This window comes from Anolis sagrei, chromosome 4, assembly GCF_037176765.1.
Source record: "Anolis sagrei isolate rAnoSag1 chromosome 4, rAnoSag1.mat, whole genome shotgun sequence".
Classification (NCBI taxonomy): domain Eukaryota; kingdom Metazoa; phylum Chordata; class Lepidosauria; order Squamata; family Dactyloidae; genus Anolis; species Anolis sagrei.
The window spans coordinates 116,676,525-116,696,574 of record NC_090024.1 but is presented as its reverse complement, the minus strand read 5'-3'; the positions used below and the strand labels follow the sequence as shown (position 1 = coordinate 116,696,574).

Sequence of the window (20,050 nt, the reverse complement as noted above, 5' to 3'; positions counted from 1 at the left end):
ACTGGCATTCAACGAGTGAGGCAATACCCTGTGATATGGATGGATGATGATGAACAACGATTTTATTGTGACGACTGACCATTGTAATTATATGACTGTATTTTGCTCTTTTAATGTTTTTAGTGTAATATGGAATATGATGTTTTAATGATTGTGATATTGTTGTTGGAAACCGGCCTGAGTCCCTTGATGGAGGTGAGAAGACCAGTATACAAAATTTCTAAATAAATAATAATAAATACTAGTGTAATTTCACTTTTCACTTGTATATGTACTTTTTGGTTGTGAAAGAGGGTGGCATTCTCTTTTTCTTCCACCCCCAGGGTTCACCATATTACTGTGACAGCCTTCCCCATTGCCATTGGAGAATGCGGGCTATGAGAGAGGCATCTGACTGCATTCTCCTAGACAAATGTAGACTGATAGCATCATCTGCTGAGAACTTTGAGGACACCAATGGATCTTGATGGAAGATGCCCTTAGTTTGCATCTGGTTATGGTAACAGAGACATGTTTGTGTGTGTTCAAGAGATCCACATTCAAGGATATCTTCTAGAATTGTATAAGGATGTCCTGCTTCTGTGTTTCCTATAAGTTGATTGGCAGCTTGCAATGCAACTGCAGAACTAGAGAGACCTTTGATCTGATTCAGCATGGCTCTTCTCATCTTCTTAGGAGAGCTTCCAAATTAGAAAGCTCTTCAAATGCACCCATGCAGCTTCTTTCTACTAGCTACTGTTAGCCATCCAATGTGTTTGCAGTGGATTTAAATTATCTGATATAGAGACACTGGAATGGGGATGGATTGCTCAGAAAACACTGGAGTACTGACTGTGTGGGTTGTTCTAATGATGGATGCTAGAGAGGAATCAATGCAGATGGTGGAGTAGGGTGCTGGGTTTTGTTAAAAGTGATAAGGAACAGGGCAACTCGGGAAGTAGTTGGGAATCATAGAATCAAAGAGTTGGAAGAGACCTCATGGGCCATCCAGTCCAACCCCCTGCCAAGAAGCAGGAATGTTGCATTCAAATCCCCCCTGACAGATGGCCATCCAGCCTCTGTTTAAAAGCTTCCAAAGAAGGAGCCTCCACCACACTCCAGGGCAGAGAGTTCCACTGCTGAACGGCTCTCACAGTCAGGAAGTTCTTCCTCGTGTTCAGATGGAATCTCCTCTCTTGTAGTTTGAAGCCATTGTTCCATTGCGTCCTAGTCTCCAAGGAAGCAGAAAACAAGCTTGCTCCCTCCTCCCTGTGGCTTCCTCTCACATATTTATACATGGCTATCATATCTCCTCCTAGCCTTCTCTTGCCCAGCTCCTTAAGCCGCTCCTCATAGGGCTTGTTCTCCAGACCCTTGATCATTTTAGTTGCCCTCCTCTGGACACATTCCAGCTTGTCAATATCTCTCTTGAATTGTGGTGCCCAGAATTGGACACAATATTCCAGGTGTGGTCTTACCAAAGTGGAATAGAGGGGTAGTATTACTTCCCTAGATCTAGGCACTGATGTATATCTCTTTATTTTCCTCTTTTACATAATCCAGAACTGCTTTCCAATCAGTTTTCTGAGGTTGTATGTAGTTGTGTGACATTCTTTGAGTCAATATGTCCATACTTATTATGTCCATTATTTTTGCTATCCACTTCTCCGTTGTAGGTATTTCATTTGTTTTCCATACTTTCGCTAGCATCATCCTTGCGGCTGCTATTAGATAGAAGAGTATCTTATCCTTATTCTTTTCTATTTTTAAGTCAGTTATTCCCAATAAAAGTGTTTCTGGGTTAGGCTTAAATTTTATATTTAGGATGTCTTCTATTTTTTTGTGTATTTGAAGCCAATAATTTCTGTGTATTTGTAGCCAATAAAATGTATCCTTTATCCTGCTGCCATGTGAATAATTGAATGCTATTGCTTCATTACCAGCATTCAAGATGCCTATCAGAATATTTTTATGTACGTTAGTGGGGGAAATCTATTAGAAATATGGCTTACAAGGAAGAAAGGAGGGAAGGAAGGAAAGAAAAAAAGGAAAGTAGGAAGGCCAATGAAATCACTAAAGAAAGCTGAATACATCACTTTGACCATGAAGACAATTTGATCAATGTCTCCCATGTATAGGAGCAACAAATAATGCTTTAAAATAGCATAAAAGAGGCAAGAATAAAGACAGCTCACACAAAGTGGGGATGGGGAAAACAATGAGTGGGATGGTTATAACACTTGAGCCACATTAAATTCTCATACATATAATACCTGCACATCCATGGTAAATTACTGTGCATTCTTCTCCATAAAATCTATTTTTCTATGCACAGTTTTTCCATTTGTATGTATTTCTTTCCTTTTTATAAAATAAGCCTTATTTTCTGTCTTAAATCATACAATCAAAACTGTCTTAGTACCTAACAGGTTTAAATTCTCCTTCAGTCATTTTATCACAAAGGCAATTGGTATGTGATGCTGTTTTTAGAACAACCGTGGTAGGGTAATTCATATTATCATGCTGCATATGCAAGCTCACAATGATACAGTTAGGCTGTTGTTATATGCTTATTGAATGCTAAGGGGTGTGTTTTTCAGGCAGATGGAGAGGGCTAGATATGGAAACAAATCATTGGGAAGAAACAGTTTTTATTATCCTTGATAAGCAAAAATGTCAGTTTTCTCAATAACTAAATGGCTGGCTACATTTGAACAGTCTGATGAGGTAATGGAAAAGGATAGAGTTACTTTACAAAGCTATGGTAGAATCCATGTTTTCACTTTGTTTACTACGGCTGATAGCTTACTCATGACATCTACTGGCAAAACGTGAATTAGGACATGGTAGCCAGTCTCAAACTCCCATTAAATAAATATGTGTTGATATATATCAGTATAGCCTATACCAGATCGAAGAATAGTTTATACAACTTGTGGTTTGCAAGACAATAAGCAGGATCATACGAAAAATAGAAGCTTTTTTTAAAAAAAAAATAAATACTTAAAGAGTCTTGTCTCCATTAAAATCAATGAGGTGTTAAAGTTTGCAAAGCATATATGTGAGGTTTGTTGTTGTTGTTCATTCGTTCAGTCGTCTCCGACTCTTCGTGACCTCATAGACCAGCCCACGCCAGAGCTCCCTGTCAGCCATCACCACCCCCAGCTCCTTCAAGGTCAGTCCAGTCACTTCAAGGATGCCATCCATCCATCTTATTTATTATTATTATTATTATTATTATTATTATTATTATTATTATTTACTATTCTTGTATACCGCTGTATCTCAAGGCCGAGGGCGACTCACAGCGGTTTCCAGACAGTAAACACAAAGACAATAAAAACAGCAGCAATCAATATACCATAGCAGTTAAACTACACAATTCCATAACTAGCAATAACAACATCAATACACAATTATCACAACCCCCCCCCCCCCGATCGCCTCGTCATCCAAAACGTGATCCAAATTCATCGTCCATTGTTCCGTTCCTATGTTCACATTACCAGAATTGCACTAAATTACTCAAATGCCTGCACAAACATCCAGGTCTTCAACTTTCTACGGAATGTCATGAGAGATGGTGCCAACCTAACATCTGCAGGAAGGGCGTTCCACAGCCGAGGAGCCACCACCGAGAAGGCCCTATCTCTCGTCCGCGCCAATCGTGCTTGAGAGGTCGTGCCCATGGTCGGCCCCTCTTCCTTTTACCTTCCACTTTCCCCAGCATAATTGTCTTCTCTAGGCTTTGCTGTCTCCTCATGATGTGGCCAAAGTACTTCAACTTTGTCTCTAGTATTCTTCCCTCCAATGAGCAGTCGGGCTTTATTTCCTGGAGGATGGACTGGTTTACTGGATGTAAAATGTCCAATTTAGGCTAGGTCCAAATTAATGTTTGACTTGGTAAACACAAATCTTAGACAACTCTCGGAATACAAACACAGAGAAGAAGCACTGACCAGGCAAATAGTCTAACAGGAGAACAGGCTGATGTCAAACAACTTGGGCAGATGAATTTGGATGTCAGAGTGTTTATTTTCAGGGTCAACTGAAAATACTAATTTAGCTTCAAATTACCCCCCTCTTCAAATCAAGGTGTCAGTCGTGTTATAGTCAGGTTATTTTGGGACCTGAGGCATACTGTTGAGCTTTAACTAACATTGTTTATGTTCTGGGAAATTCAGTTTGAAAGTTGCCTATAATTTCACATGTTCCCATTTCTCCAAAATGGAGAGTATGGTCAAGAAAGTCAGAAAGGGATTCGTACTTAGAAAGACAGACATGAAGAAACTAAATAAGATCTTCAAATGTAAATATATCTTAAAATGTTGAAGTCAACATTATCCATGCTGCAGTATTTCTGCTTTCTGTCTGGTTGTCACAGCTGGACAGTGAAGGAAGTTGTTAGGAAGAAAATCAGCTCATTTGAAATGTGGTGCTGGAGAAGTTATACAGATATTGTGGAATGTTAAAAAGACAAGCAAAATGCCCCCAGAGCAATCAGTCCTGAACTCTCATAACAAGTTATGATAATTAAACTGAGGCTTCTGCACTTTGGATATATCATGAAATGATGAGATTCATTGGAAAAGATGATACTTATCAGTAAAGTGAAAGACAGCTAGGAGAAAAGACCAAGTGTATTGACTGAGTCAAGGACGTAATGGTCCTACCCAGTGTTGTTGATAACGGGAGATGCCTTATGCATAGGATAAACCAAAATCAGCTTGATGGCAACAACAATGTAAAAGTAGAATCTAACTTACAGTTATGTCTAATTTTTTTTATAATAGGAGTAGGACATGTGTCTTTTTCACCAGCATAGCCATTAGTAAGTGATCAAGGGGGTTGTAACTGAACATCTGGAGGTTCACATATTCTCCATCTCTGATGGGAAACATAATACCAAATCCTTCAGTTGTGTTCAGTTCATTTCTGCTTAGTTCCATGTTTATTTTTTTTAAAAAACATACCAATGTGAAGCATATGGTTCTCAAGGTGTGTTCGTCCAACTACAAACTTTATTTATGAAATGAAACCATTGACTTTATCTCAAACCAGAATTGAAGCAAAAGATAGAATGCTTTGACTCATTTCAGGCAGAGAGATTTTTTATATAAGTATGCTTCAGAATGTAGGTAGTCATTACTTGACTTGTCATGAGCAGTCAGATCCTCTCCTTCTATTCCACACAGATATAGTACAGAGAGAGCGCCCTAGGACTATCACATGATGTTGCCAATTGGACACTTCAGGCTCCACTGCCTTCACTTCCAGAGGGAGATGTTTTGCACAATGGCCAAGCATAGAAGACATGCTCTTCTTTACATATTTTGCATGTTGCAAACATCTGGGAATGACCCAGAAAATAATATGCTTCTCCAAGCAAATCATCACATTTTTAATTAAAAGCATATCTGAAGATAACTATAATATAGAAGCAGACTATTTTCTGTTTAATAAAAATGAAAAATGCCAGGGGACCTTTTAACATATTGTGCCAGTTGTCATTTGGGTTATGGGAAGCACATTTCCACATCAGGATGTACATTGCCCTGAGACTTACTGTGCTTGGCAGGTTTTCCTATGCAAAAACATGGTGTGACACGAAGACAAGCAAATCATGCTAGTGGGAAAATAATACATTTTCAGTGTTGACTTTAGTCTTCCCAATCTGTGCAGGGCAATGGCATAACTAAGGATTTGCATGGCATTCTGTCAAAAGAGGAGTTTGCATGCCATCAGATGTTGGCTTCTCTTCACTTAGATGCTTGCAGGTCTTCCTTCCCTTAGTCTAATTTGGTATCACTTCATAGCAAACACTTAATAGATGGTTCCCTTTTTGCTCCATACAAAGGAGAACCTTGGGTATGGAATGGATTCCACAGAGGTCAAACACTGAATGGCAAAGAAAGAGTGATAAAAAGCAAAAGCTGGTATAGATAAAGGATTTCATAGTCACTTTAACCCAGACCAAACAAAGTCAGAACAAGAGCAGACCAACAAGCAAAAAATAGACGGAGAAAGCGGAGGTGAGTATATTTTAAGGCTTTTCACTGAATCACATCCTTGCTCTACTGGTTTTACTTTTCAGGTAACTTTTGGTGTGAAGGCCATAAACTATTTTGGTAACAATAACCAATAAGTTGAATTTCTATAGCAATGCAGCAGCAAAGAGGGGAAAGATGTTGGAGTAACATAAGACTCCATTGCATCAAGTACAATAGCACATTAAATAGCTACTGGATAGAGCCAAATCACAGAAGTAAGAACAATGGGTAGGGAGATGTATCAATCTGTGGCTTAATTCCTTTCCTTCCTCCAGGTTCATCCCAAGTCAATTTTGTGATTATACTTTGATGTTATCATCTCTTATTTTAACTGGTTCTTGTATATCCACAGCAAGCATAGTGTAGATGCTTGCCAGGCATGTAGCCGGGGGGGGGGGGGGCTCGGGGGGCTTCAGCCCCCCCCCCCCCGAAATTCTCATGGTGGTTCGCGAAAAGGCCTTACTGGTGCATTATTTAAACTGTTATGTTTATTCATATCATGATTTGATCACCATACTCAATATATCCCATATGCATGGGGGTATTGGGGTAATGATACAAAAGGTTTGCTAGGCTAGACCCTCTTTCACTCAGACTCAGCCCCCCTGAAACTCAGCCCCCCCCGAACCCCCCCTTAAAAATTTTTTAGCCCCCCCCCCCCCCCCCGAAACCAAATCCTGGCTACGGGCCTGATGCTTGCCATAGATGCAGGCGAAACGTCAGGAGAAAAATTGCCTCCAGGACATGGCCATATAGCCCGGAAAAACCTACAACAACCCATGGATTCCAGCCATGAAAGCCTTCGACAATATATAGTGTAGTGGTTTGAGTCTTGGACTAGGATGCTGGTAGACCATGGTTTGAATCCCTATTTAATCAAGATAACCTACTGGGTAACTTTGCACAATTCACATTCTCTCAAACTCATGGAAAGCATCCTCTGAACTAATTCTGCCAAGAAAAACCAATGATAGGTTTGCTTTAAGATCTCCATCAGTCAGAAATTACTTGAAAGGACACAACAACAACATTGTGTTTAAGAGATGTTCGCTATTCTTGGGCTAACACCTATACTTTTAGTTGCTCAGAATAAAATCTTAATTTGGCACTAAAATGCTTTACAATACTGTTACAGCATGGTGGCAATGCCAACAGTTTCTGTGAATATCAGCTTAACCATTAAATCAGAATTCATCCAGTTGTGGGATAAAATAGTTTTCAATTTAAAGGTAAATAAGGTGTTACACATTGGTTCTCAAAACCATCATTTTCCAAAATCATAAGCAGCCACGGTTCCTCATCTTCTAACACCTGTAGGAAGTAATGCATCATTTATGAGTAGAAGGTTGCTGGTCTACTTTGTGTTTTTCAAGACTCTTAGCCCCTTATGGAGGCCACAGTGTAAAGACATTCTGAAGTACCTCAAGCAGAAAAGTTTCCTACAGCATGAATACCATTGAAATACTCATGTTGTGGTCCTCACAGCTGGCACTTTTGAATTTAACATCTGCTATGAGAGATTGTCCTGAAAATACCTAGAGGAATAAGAAGTAGGGATTCTGGCCATTTAGACTTATTTGATTTTTTTTATGGAATGAATTTGACTGTATCTCAGGGTGACAAATGACAGCTTGTCATTTACATGGAGATAAATTTGTCTGGGACAGAAACACATACATTCAAAGATATTTTGGCATGGCTACACATTTGGAATCTGTAAAATATGTAATTTCAAAGAAGTTGGGTAATTTTTATACAAGCTAGTATACAGCTAGTGTGACCCCGCAATGGTTACATTCATTTCCATGTAGGTATGTTGTTCATTCGTTCAGTCGTCTCCGACTCTTCGTGACCTCATGGACCAGCCCACGCCAGAGCTCCCTGTCGGCCGTTACCACCCTCAGCTCCCTCAAGGTCAGGTATAGGAACCTCCATGTAGGTATAGGAACTTATTTATTTATTTATTTATTTAAAAGTTTTGTATACCGACCTTCTCACCTCTCTTGACGGACTCAGACCAGTTTCCGACCATAATATCACATACAATCAATAAAACATCATAATACATATTACAGTAAAACATTAAAACAGTAATTACAATCAATAACTATAATGGTTAGTCGTCACACTAGAATCATTGCTCATCATACTCCATGCATATCTCAGGGTGTTGGCTCACTCGTCGAATGCCTGTCCCCATAACCAAGTCTTCACCTGTTTCCTAAATGTCAGGATAGAAGGGGCGGTTCTGATCTCCAACTTATAGAACTTGTCTGATGATTGCTCAGCATTATGAACACTGTAGTAGCTAATGAAGTTGCAGTATGAACACTGTTAAGCCAATGTGAGATATTAGGACACAGAATGGGAGAGGTCTCAGTCCTAGTCAATACTCAATCGAGGTCTTGTTAAATAAAATTAAAATCAAGCAAAGGGGGTGGGTTATATCATGTCTTCTAGATTCCCCTTTCCATAAATAAGTCAATTAGTACTAGCTGACTGAGGTGCTTTTTGTGATGTACACTGTTATACACCTTCATATATTTTTTAATGTCTATTTGACGGGAAAGTTAACTACACGCCTCAAGCAAAAACCCTCACTTTGCAAAACCCAGCTTTCTCATGCTACTTTTGCCAAAACCATGTAATGCTGTTGGAGGAGAAACCTCTGAGAAACATCTACCTGTTACACTATAACCACATGTACAAGAGTCTTCCTGAAGTTACCTTTTCCAGTAATGCCAACCATTATATCAGAGGTGGAAATCATGTGGTTTTTTAGATGCTGTTGGACTTCAATTCTTTTCTCACTAGTGGCTACAGTGGATAGCATGGCTGGACCTTGAAGTCTAGCAACATCTGGAGGGCTGTGTGACTCTCTCCTCTTCCTTAGAATATTGTTGTGTAAAGTAAAAATAAGGGTAGGTAGCTGCAATCTTTTGCTATTTGCCTTTTCTCTTTCTTTTGGAACTGAGATCTGATGTGCTGGCTGAAGATATCTTTGAATAGACTTTTAAAAAAGGGATGTGTATATGTGTCTGGGGTGTGTGTGTGTGAGGATAAAGTGAATGTTACAACCCTGCTCTTCTTTTTTTCCTTTTCATTTAATGGATGCATCCCAAATGGTCTTATTTTTTAGTTGATTTAGTTAGGTTAGTTAAACTTTAATGATACCATCTATATGAGGTTTTGGGTTCCACTGCTATTTGGTTCAAGGACTCCTAATGGATACCAAAACCTATGGCTGCTCAAGTCCCATTATATAAAATGGCAAAAATCAAGGATTTATTTTCCATTGAGCATGATGAAGAATAAAGTACAATGAGAGTCATTATTCATGACCATCTGGTGAACCAGTTTCCCAGTCTTAGCTTCTTTAAATAAGGTAATGAAAAATGTATCTGGATAAGCATTCGCCTCAATCACTCAGTGGGGGGACTCTAGGTTTTCATTCCTTAGAATGCAAGTACTGGAAAGGAACCAAGAGTGACAGAAGCTTGCCTTCACCATGCCTCCATTAAGTCCAGCGGGATCTGGTTGTCCACTGTGAAAGTAAGATACATTGATTTCATCCAGAATGGTTCTTCTGGTGTTCATGGAAGTACACATACAGCACAGAGGTAGAAAAGGCAGAGAATGCTTTCCATTTCAGCTTTCAGAAAAACCAGCCCAAACATCTCTGTCTCACACACACAAAGCAGGCTCTCAGTTGTCACAGGATAATAATTTAAATACAAGCACTTGTTACTGCCTGATTCATTGGAGCAGTGTGACTTGATAACTTCCTCCGTGCTCCTTCATAATGCAGCAAACGAGAGCTATTTCAGGCGTAATTGACAAATTAAAAGAAACCTATTCCCAGTCTGTAGGAAAATGACATTTGTGGCAATTTACAGGTGCCCAGGCAGAAACTGTTTTAATAAGAAATTGTAGACAGTGGATAGAATACTTGCTTCTTCCTGTACTCTCTGTTTTTCTCCCTGTCAAACTCATATCAAGACACAAATCCTATCCAATTAAAGGATACTGCAGATTATTATCTGAGCAGCAAATGGGGGGACATACTGAGTTTCCGAAGCTACTAGAGGTGTGAACCCAAAAATATCACTGCAGAAAATTTTTGGAGACTAGATTGAAATGCCCCTCCCCAAAGGCTCAGCTCCATACGTTCCCCACCCTACATTCATAATAAGAGAAAATAAATTTAAGAGCTAACAGCAAGAAAAGAGTGAAAGAAGTACCAGGTGCCACTTTGCTCTGCCTGCATAACGAACAAGCCTAGGAGGCTGCAAAAATAATATGTGTAGCAAATTTAAAATGTTTTATTGGTTATTCCTCTTCTCTGGTATGGCAGATCCCTTCACCCTAGCTAGTCCTCATACAGATTCCAGTTAGACTAGCAATTTAAGGTGTATCACCTCTGGCAATGGGAGAGCATCCTCCAATACCCTGCGGACATGAGGCTAAGTTATGAAGAATCTGTATGGCAGTGGAAGAAATTTCTAGAATCCCTTCCTCAATACCTGCTACCTGAGGAAAGAGCATAAGTCTTCCCTGTAGTCCGACCAGCCTTGACTATAAATGTACCCTACATTAGAAGGAAAGGATTGAAGCTCATTTGTGCTGAGGAAATACAGTTTTCGATTTTTTCCGCCCAAAACACAGAAATCACAATAATTTTTGACTTATGCAATGTGTTGCGCAATTGTCATACCTTCTCTGGACCTTTCCTGGCTTCTGTTACTTCATTATTGCTTGCCTATAACTGATGATGTACAAATAAGAAGAATTCCAGACCCCTGTGGTTTTCCAAGTTCAGCTGAGAAACTGACACTGACTTTGGTGCATAACAGATTCATTGCTTCCATCTTTCATGGTGTACAGTTATGCGCGAACCAATTGTACAGGTGTGGATGATTATGGAGGGAATTAATTTCAGGCCTCAATTGTATATAAGAATATATTATAGAGGAGGCCAATTATTACTTGTAAATTAAGGTAACTGCCACCAACGTGAGGTATTTGAGGTACCACCGATGAGATCTGGCTTTACAGACGCAGATTAATTGAGATGAGACGGTCTTCAACAAAAGATAACAAGTTTGTTGTGTACAAAGCATATGGTTGCAGGCTGTTAAATAACTTATAGAACTTTGAATATCACTTGGTTTGTATTACAGTCCACTCTTCCAAATAACACAGCTAACTTTTACTGAGGTGAAGCTCTTTAGTGAACAATGTTTCCTACTATGAATAGCCTTCCAATTTGATCTTTCCTTGATCAAATCTCTGATCTCTAGTCCTTCCTTGACTAGGGATCTTAACAAGCTTCCTTTAGTCTTCCTTGACTAAAGAAACTGGCCAGGTTTTTCTTTTCAGCCCTTCTAGACTGAAAAACCTCCAGCTGCTCACACACACCTCTCTCCCAGGCTTTTCAAACCTCCACACTCACTACCCCTTTTCCAAAGACGCAGCTTACTTTTCCTGCTTGGCTCCGCCCACTTCTCACTCTCCTGAGCTAGCCTGCCTGGTCTCCTTGGCAACACTCACGGTGGTTTCAAACCAGCTAACTCTAGTTTTAGCTACTGTTACAAACACAAATATATACTCTAACAGTTAAACACATACATAGTATCAATGACTTCTGCACACATGGAAATTCATGCATGGTTCTATTTGTATTTTTCTAAATGGATGCAATTTGTGTGCCCTTTTAAAGTGAACGTCCCAGTATCATATTTACTGAAGTGGACTTCTATGGTGGCTTCTCCCTTAGAGACTCAATGCTTTTTACATCCCTAATTCACAAGACTTTTGAAAACAAGGTGCTAACTAGATTAATAGAGGGCTGGTACATGTTCTAAAACTGGATACAGGGTTTTTTGTAGCCAAATCAAAAACAGACAACAAATAAAACAAACATATTATCCAGGAAGAATAGAGCCAATACTTAGAAGGTGCTAAGTCTAGAGTCACTGGTCTAATAATATAAGTGATCTACAAATTGTGGCATCTGATGGTTTCCATCACAGTGGGAACCCACTTTAATTTTCACTCTGAAAGAGCTATCCAATGTGCTGAGCTAGGTACCTCCTGTAAAGCTCAGAATACAGCTCCTTCTTCCCAGAAACTTGTATCCGGACGTCCTCCCTCTTAGCTGTTCAGCAATGAACTGAAGAGTAGGGTGGTTTGTAGGCCTGGGTAACAACGGAAAAATTTGTTTCTAAAATCGATTTGTATTTGGGGGGGGGGGGTTGTTTCAATATTTAAAATAATTACAAAATTTTCCTTTTAAAAAGTTCGATATTTACGAAATTTCGTAAATGTGAAAAAAATTACAAAACATTAACGAATCGATTTCCGAAACAATAACGAATCGATTCGTTAATGGCGGACGCAACCGCGAAATATGCTAAAAAACCTCCAAAAACTTCTGAAGCTTCCCTCTCCCTCTGTTGTTGACTGTTGGTGTGATATTATAATTTTTTTTCACTAATTAAACAAAAAACTTGCCCCAGACATGCGGAAATAATAACGAAACGACCTCAGAACAATAACGAAACTAATACAATATCGAAATACGAAGCATTTACAAAACGTGTTTAAAAATTCGTTTTTTTAAAAAAATTGCTCCAGAATGGTTCGTTATCGTTTTGTAATTGAAAAAATTAACGAATTAGTAACGAATTACGAATTAACTAAACGAAACCGCCCAGCCCTAGTGGTTTGCCTGCTGTGGCTCTGCCCTCCCCGAAAGTAGTCCCTGAGAGACTACTTTCAGCCCACCTCTTCCACGGGGAGGTGGCAAATCCTCCCTCTCCCCCCGCCAGCTTCACCAAGGTTAGAAAGGCCGTTACCTTGCAATATTTTTCTAAGAACTGAACAAGAAACTACATATATAACATATATAACTTTTTAAAACACTGTAAAAGATTTGTGTACAAATTTAGCGTAGAAAAGAAATGCACTGTGTCTCAACGGTTTAGAATGCACAGCTCTCGTGCATGAATTGCAGCTTCAGAGTCACTTTATTGCATTGCAAACTCAAGATTAGCATGCTTACCACTACCCTTCATGTCCAAGGACATCTAGGATTAGATACCTCTGCAAACATATGAAATTGTATTGATTTTTCTCCCTCTGAGCAATTTTCCAAGTTGACCCAGAGCTGTTGTACATTCACAAAAAGACCTGTGACAGAGGAAGAACAATTTTTCAGACGAATGGATTTTAACTACTGTTCAACAGCAGTGTCTACATTTAGTACAGAGCTTGCTGCTGCTAGTGTCCCACTACTTCACTGAAGAAACTGAAGATCCACTTATATACTTGTGAAATGTCGGCTGTATACTAACCAGTGGATTTGGCTCAAATGTGATACAACTCTAAATTGAGTATAACGTATCCCAGCTTTCTAATAGTATAAGCAATTCAACAGTGCAGTAGACTGTCTCAGGAGATAGAAACCTTGCTTCACTGGAGATATTTAAGAAGAGGCTAGACAGCCACCTGTAAGGAATGCAGAAGCTGGACAGTGTATTGAGGATCTTGCACCAAACAAGTATTTAGACTACATTTTTAAAAGTCTATTATTAAAATAATAGCAGCAGTATTGATTAAAATTTGTGTGAGGCTATGAGATTGAAGGAAATGCTAGGGGAAAGGTGGAGAAGCTATATATTCTGGGGTTTATTTCTCGTGTCAGGGCAGCCAGTCAAATTATATTACATTTCTAACAGAACAAAGCAAACAAACAGACAAAATACAAAATGTGTGAGTTTGGTAGTTGATTAAATGTCCTTTGACCAGTATCTGGCCACTTGGAGTGCTTCTGGTGTTGCTGCAAGAAGGTCCTCCATTGTGCATGTGGCTGGGCTCAGGTTGCATTGCAGCAGGTGGTCAGTGGTTTGCCCCTCTCCGCACTCACATGTTGAGGGTCCACTTTGTAACTCCATTTCTGAAGGTTGGCTCTGCATCTCGTGGTGCCAGAGCGCAGTCTGTTCAGCGTCTTCCAAGTGGCCCAGTCCTCTTTGTGCCCAGGGGGGAGTCTCTCATTTAGTATCAGCCATTGGTTGAGGTTCTGGGTTTGAGCCTGCCACTTTTGGACTCTCGCTTGCTGAGGCATTCCAGCGAGTGTCTCTGTAGATCTTAGAAAACTATGTCTGGATTTAAGTCATTGACATGCTGGCTGATACCCAAACAGGGGATGAGCTGGAGATGTCTCTGCCTTGGTCCTTTCACTATTGGTTGCCACTTCCCGGCGGATGTCAGGTGGTGCGATACCGGCTAGACAGTGTAATTTCTCCAGTGGTGTAGGACGCAGACACCCCGTGATAATGCGGCATGTCTCATTAAGAGCCACATCCACTGTTTTAGCGTGGTGAGATGTGTTCCACACTGGGCATGCATACTCAGCAGCAGAGTAGCATAGCGCAAGGGCAGATGTCTTCACTGTATTTGGTTGTGAACCCCAGGTTGCGCCAGTCAGCTTTCATATGATATTGTTTCTAGCACCCACTTTTTGCTTGATGTTCAGGCAATGCTTCTTGTAGGTAAGAACACGGTCCAGAGTGACTCCCAGGTATTTGGGTGCGCTGCAATGCTCCAGTGGGATTCCTTCCCAGGTGATCTTCAGAGCTCGGGATGCTTGTCTGTTCTTGAGATGAAAGGCACATGTCTGTGTTTTAGATGGGTTGGGGACCAGCTGGTTTTCCCTGTAATAGGCAGTAAGAGCATCTAGAGCTTCAGAAAGCTTCTGTTCTACCATCTCAAAGCTCCCTGCTTGAGCAGTAATGGCACGATCATCAGCATAGATTCTGGGGTGAAACATTCAAATGAAAAGAGTCTTATTCAGGATCTAAATAGACATTAAAGGAAATATATATATTCCTAATGCTTAACCCATTTTCCCCAATAATGGTATTTTGTTAGGAACATTAGCATATTAAGCCCTTCTAATCAGCAATTGAAAAATAAAGCACACCAAATACATATGTGAGAAAAAGCTTATGATATGGCAAACAGATGTCTTTCATTACTTGAGAAGGCAGCTTTGAAAAATATTATCCAATTTGTCCCTCAGTTTAGTGGAACTTTCCCTCTAGTTTTGTATTTTTCTAAGAAGGAAAAGAAACAGATCATGTCCTCCATATTTAGAAAAAAATAATTTGAGAGAGAAAGGTTGCTGAACAAGTGGAAGGAAGGGAAAGAGTTAAGCAGCAGGAGGATAAAATCCTAAATAAAACAATGCAGGGAAGGAGTGGGGCTTAACAGTTTCCCTTCCTGTCCTTTAGTTGCTCAAAATCCTTTCCCTCTACCAAGCTATTTCTTCAGGGTATGGAAAGCAAAACATCTCTATTTTTCCTCTTTGTCTAGTATAGTTTGGGAAGGGGATATTTAGAGTACAAAATCCCAAAGGAAATTAAAATCTCCCAGTGCAGTTAAAAATGTCAGTCAGGACAAGGCACCGAAGGTTATTCGTGTGGGGTGTGTGTATGTGTGCACTACACACAGATACACACAAAGAAATGTGCCTCCTAGCAACCATTCCCAAAGGCATATACAGCAAGGACAATGAAAATTGCCTAGTTACAAAAAATGAATGCCCCAAATTCAGAAGTATCTCCCAGGAAAATGGCTAGATACAGGCTGTGAAATGATAAGGTTCCTTCACAGGCACACTCACAAATGAATCCTTAATATTTGGGGTATCTAGGGCATGGTCACATCATGAGGAGACAGCAAAGCCTAGAGAAGAGCTGGGGATGGTGACGGCCAACAGGGAGCTCAGGCATGGGCTGGTCCATGAGGTCACGAAGAGTCGGAGACAACTGAACGAATGAACAACAACAAGGGCATGGTCATACAAGCATGATATGGAGATGGAATGGTGTAAAGGAGCTGCTAAGTCCATGAAATGAAGCAAGCTACTAATTCATGAAGTCTTCCATATAATAGGGTTAAATGGGTTTTGACTGTGTAGGACAGAGTTCCACAAACATTTAAACTGAGAACCAGTTTACAGACCCACAGATTATTGGGGACAAAGACTATAGTTTGAAAAAAAATGAACAAATTCCTGTGCACACTGCACATATTTTATTTGTAGTGCAAAAAGCCATGAAAGAACAATACAATATTTAAACTGAAGAACTATTTTAACCAACATAAACTTTATGTATTTCAATGGGTAGTGTGGACCTGCTTTTGGTTAAGTTAATTGTGGTTGTTGTGTGTCTTCAAGTTGTTTCAGACTTAGGGCAACTGTAAGTCTAAGGTTTAAGATGGGGTCTGGGTAAATCCGTCCATAGCATAGTGTCTACATCTAGGGAAGTCATGCTACCCCTCTATTCCGCTTTGGTTAGACCACACCTGGAATATTGTGTCCAATTCTGGGCACCACAATTCAAAAGAAATATTGACAAGCTGGAATGTGTCCAGAGAAGGGCGACTAAAATGATCAAGGGTCTGGAGAACAAGCCCTATGAGGAGCGGCTTAAGGAGCTGGGCATCTTTAGCCTGAAGAAGAGAAGGATGAGAGGAGATCATTGAATCATAGAATCATAGAATCATAGAATCAAAGAGTTGGAAGAGACCTCATGGGCCATCCAGTCCAACCCCCTGCCAAGAAGCAGGAATATTGCATTCAAATCACCCCTGACAGATGGCCATCCAGCCTCTGCTTAAAAGCTTCCAAAGAAGGAGCCTCCACCACACTCCGGGGCAGAGAGTTCCACTGCTGAACGGCTCTCACAGTCAGGAAGTTCTTCCTAATGTTCAGATGGAATCTCCTCTCTTGTAGTTTGAAGCCATTGTTCCGCGTCCTAGTCTCCAAGGAAGCAGAAAACAAGCTTGCTCCCTCCTCCCTGTGGCTATCTTTACCATCTTTACCTACTGAGGCACCACTTTGTATGAAGGAGGAAATTTTTATGACTCTTCTCTACATCACTATCTAAGTATCTATGATATATGTTGGGGGAGTCGAAGCCTACTGATGCATCTAGTTGTTATCTGCTGCTCTGATGGAATGGTTAAGACATTCCTTGATTTAAAGTGTAAGTTGGAGCCCTCAATTTCTTTTTAAAATCATCATGTAGTATTTTTATTGAAGGAAAAAAGAATGAGGGAAAGGAGAGAGATATACAGAATATGTGTGTGAGCAAATCATATAAACTGACCTTAAATGGAACCCCATTGCTTAATCTCAATGTATGTTGTTGTGTGCCTTCAAGTCACTTCCAATCTAAATGATTCCATCAGTGTTAAGACCCAGAAGCCTCAATAAGCCAAACACAATATAAAAGGTCCAAACACAAGTTTATTAAACACAAAAAAGGCTCAGAGACACTTAATTCAGTGTCTCTAGCACAAACTAAAAGTCTATAGCAACCGCTAAGCAAAAACCCCAATTTAAATATAATCCAGATTATCCCAGGATATAATCTGGGATAACAAAAAGATACAGCAATCCGCTTGTAATTCAGAATGGCCAAAAGGCACACAAAAACAAGGTGGGAGCAAGCAAAATCAGAGTCCAAAAGTAGTCCGTAGTCCAGTCACATCCAAAACAAGATGAAACAGTCCAAAAGGCGTAGTCATCATCAAACACGGTCCGGAGTCAAAAAGGGAGAGTTGAAGTCAGCACTTACGGAGTATCAGCTAGAAGTCATCAAAACACGAAGATCTGTAGTCCAAAGACCCAAGCTTGAAAGTAATGGCAGGAACAAAGATTCACACCCAAAAAGACACTTTGCCTTCTGCAAAGACCCATTGAAACCAAACCAACTTATATCCTATAACTCCTCCTCAGAGGATGAACTGCTCCCCACCCTTTCATCATCACTTTCAGCTGCCCCATTCCCTGCAGCTGAACACTGCCTCCCATCTCTCCACCTTTGCCAGCGTCTGTCAAGACTTAGGTCCTCCCAAGTGTTCCCAGATTGCCATTCTTCTGCAAAACCCTCAAAGTCATCACTGGAGGTAGGCTGAGTACAGCTGTCCCTAATTTCCTGTACACGGGTCCAATCTAAGCCATCCTCCTCCTCAACATCACTCCCAGTCCCATCACTCCTGTTAAAACCCACAAATTCATCATCAGATGTTGGGGCACTAAGTATATCATGGATACGCTTCCTCTGAAGCTCTTCATCTGAATCTGGTTCACGAGTAGACCGCTTGACTCCCTTGCTTTCCTCACCCTCCTCCATTTCACACTCTGAGAAACCCTCGAAATCCCCAGAATCTGTTGGAGCCATGAAGATGTCCCTAATTCGCTTCTACTGCTGTTCCTCCTCCAACACCTGAGCAGCCCTCTTCTCACTTCTCCCAGTAGTAGCAACGCTACTATCACGCTGTACTACAACAATCAGTGAGTTGGTTTCATGGCCAAACATGGATTTGAACCCTGCAGAGTCACTATACCCATTTTCAAATCACTATTCCAAGCTGGCTTTCCATCCCCACTCCCCAACTAAAATAGACCCCTTCCATCAAATGCTGAATGTTATTGAGTTAATGCAGAAGCAAATCCAATTGAGTTGGTTAGGCTAGGACTAACAATAGGATTTACTTTTACTTGGAATTGACAAGTAAAAACTGTTTTAAACATGACTCCAGCAGAATTAACTTTCAAACTCTGAACACTACAGATATTTATGCATTTCCAAGTCGTAGAAATATAATTTAAGTGTGCATATGTGCCTAGCACTAAATCAACGTATTGCAGTATCGCCCTCCTCTCTATTAAATCACCAACACTTAGCTAAACTGTCCAAATTATTTCCAAAAAGTTGAAGTCTATCAGTTTGGAGTGAAGCACTGGTTTAATACATTTTTCTATATTGATCCTTCCTAGGGGTGTAGATGCTCAATCTCTCATCTCCTGCTTCCCAGTCCTGTGTCTGGTGCTGAAAGTCACTGAAAGAGTCTGATTTGAGAGTGCATCTATGGCTTGGTTGCTTGGCAAAACAACACTTTCCTCCATTCACTGAAAGAAAACATTTGATGAAAGAAAACTGATTGTGTTCTTTGCAGGCTTTTTACATTTTGCAAGCTTTCTACTCTCTTACATTGTGTGTGTTCACTTTCCTCGCTTTTTTGTGTTCTCCCCCTTGACATAATGTTGATGATAAGGAGCATGAAGGATTCAAACTCTTGGCAACGGGGATGTTTGCAGTCTTGAGAGTTTGGTGTCAGCTCAATGAAAACACAGGACTGCGTTCTGGTGTCAGAGAAAACTTTACTGCTAGAAACATAACATGCAAAAAGCCGAGATTGCTTGGCGTTCGTTTGTGCCCCTTATATATACTCTCCCCTTCATTTGAAAGCGTCCTTCCCGCCAAGTGCAAAACCCCGCGTAACTTCCCCGCCAAGCCACCGGCCGTTGTCTTTCAGGGTCACCAGCTGCAACCGTCTTATCAGTGTCCCACATCAAAACCCTGATTTCCGGCGCCAAAATCCGGGCTCTGGAAACTGGGTCCTGACAGTTTGGGGTTGGTTTTAGTTCCCCCAGTTAGTCTCCACAGAGTTGAAACATGATGTCATCTTCAACAATATGAGATTGTTTATCTAGAGAAGTATTCTCATTGACAACCTCTACAGGTATATATCATATGGACCTATCATATGTACCCTCCAAGTGTCAATAAACTTGGAGGGTACAACACAAGTAGGCACTGACAATGTTTTCAGTAATGTTACAGATGTGTACACGATTTTTCCCATTTGAATACGTGTTTTCCATGCATACAAATAGGCATTGCATATAGTAGACACTCCAATAGGATAATGATGTTGTATTTCTCCAGTGCACTCTACTTAAGCTTAACCCCATTTCTTTGATGGGAAAATTAAACTTTTTATATTACTCATGGAAATGAAGAATCATTTTCTTTATCCTTCATGAATTAGTAGCTTTTTTCAGATTTTTAGTTTGCATTTTCTCACAGTTTAATAGGATGTGGATTTATTTTCTGTGTGTCATATTGCAGCCATCACTGTGACACTAAGTGGTACAAATCGGA

The 20,050-nt window shown here is 40.3% G+C and overlaps 1 protein-coding gene across 1 annotated transcript in view; it reads left to right on the top strand.

Moving 5' to 3' along the window:
• Window positions 1–20,050, top strand: part of RGS21 (regulator of G protein signaling 21) — an 87,229-nt gene that overhangs the window by 33,626 nt on the left and 33,553 nt on the right. Inside the window, exon 3 of the mRNA XM_067467084.1 lies at window positions 7,841–7,948. Within this exon, the coding sequence (XP_067323185.1) occupies window positions 7,841–7,948 (108 nt within the window). The remainder of the gene's footprint in view (window positions 1–7,840; window positions 7,949–20,050) is intronic.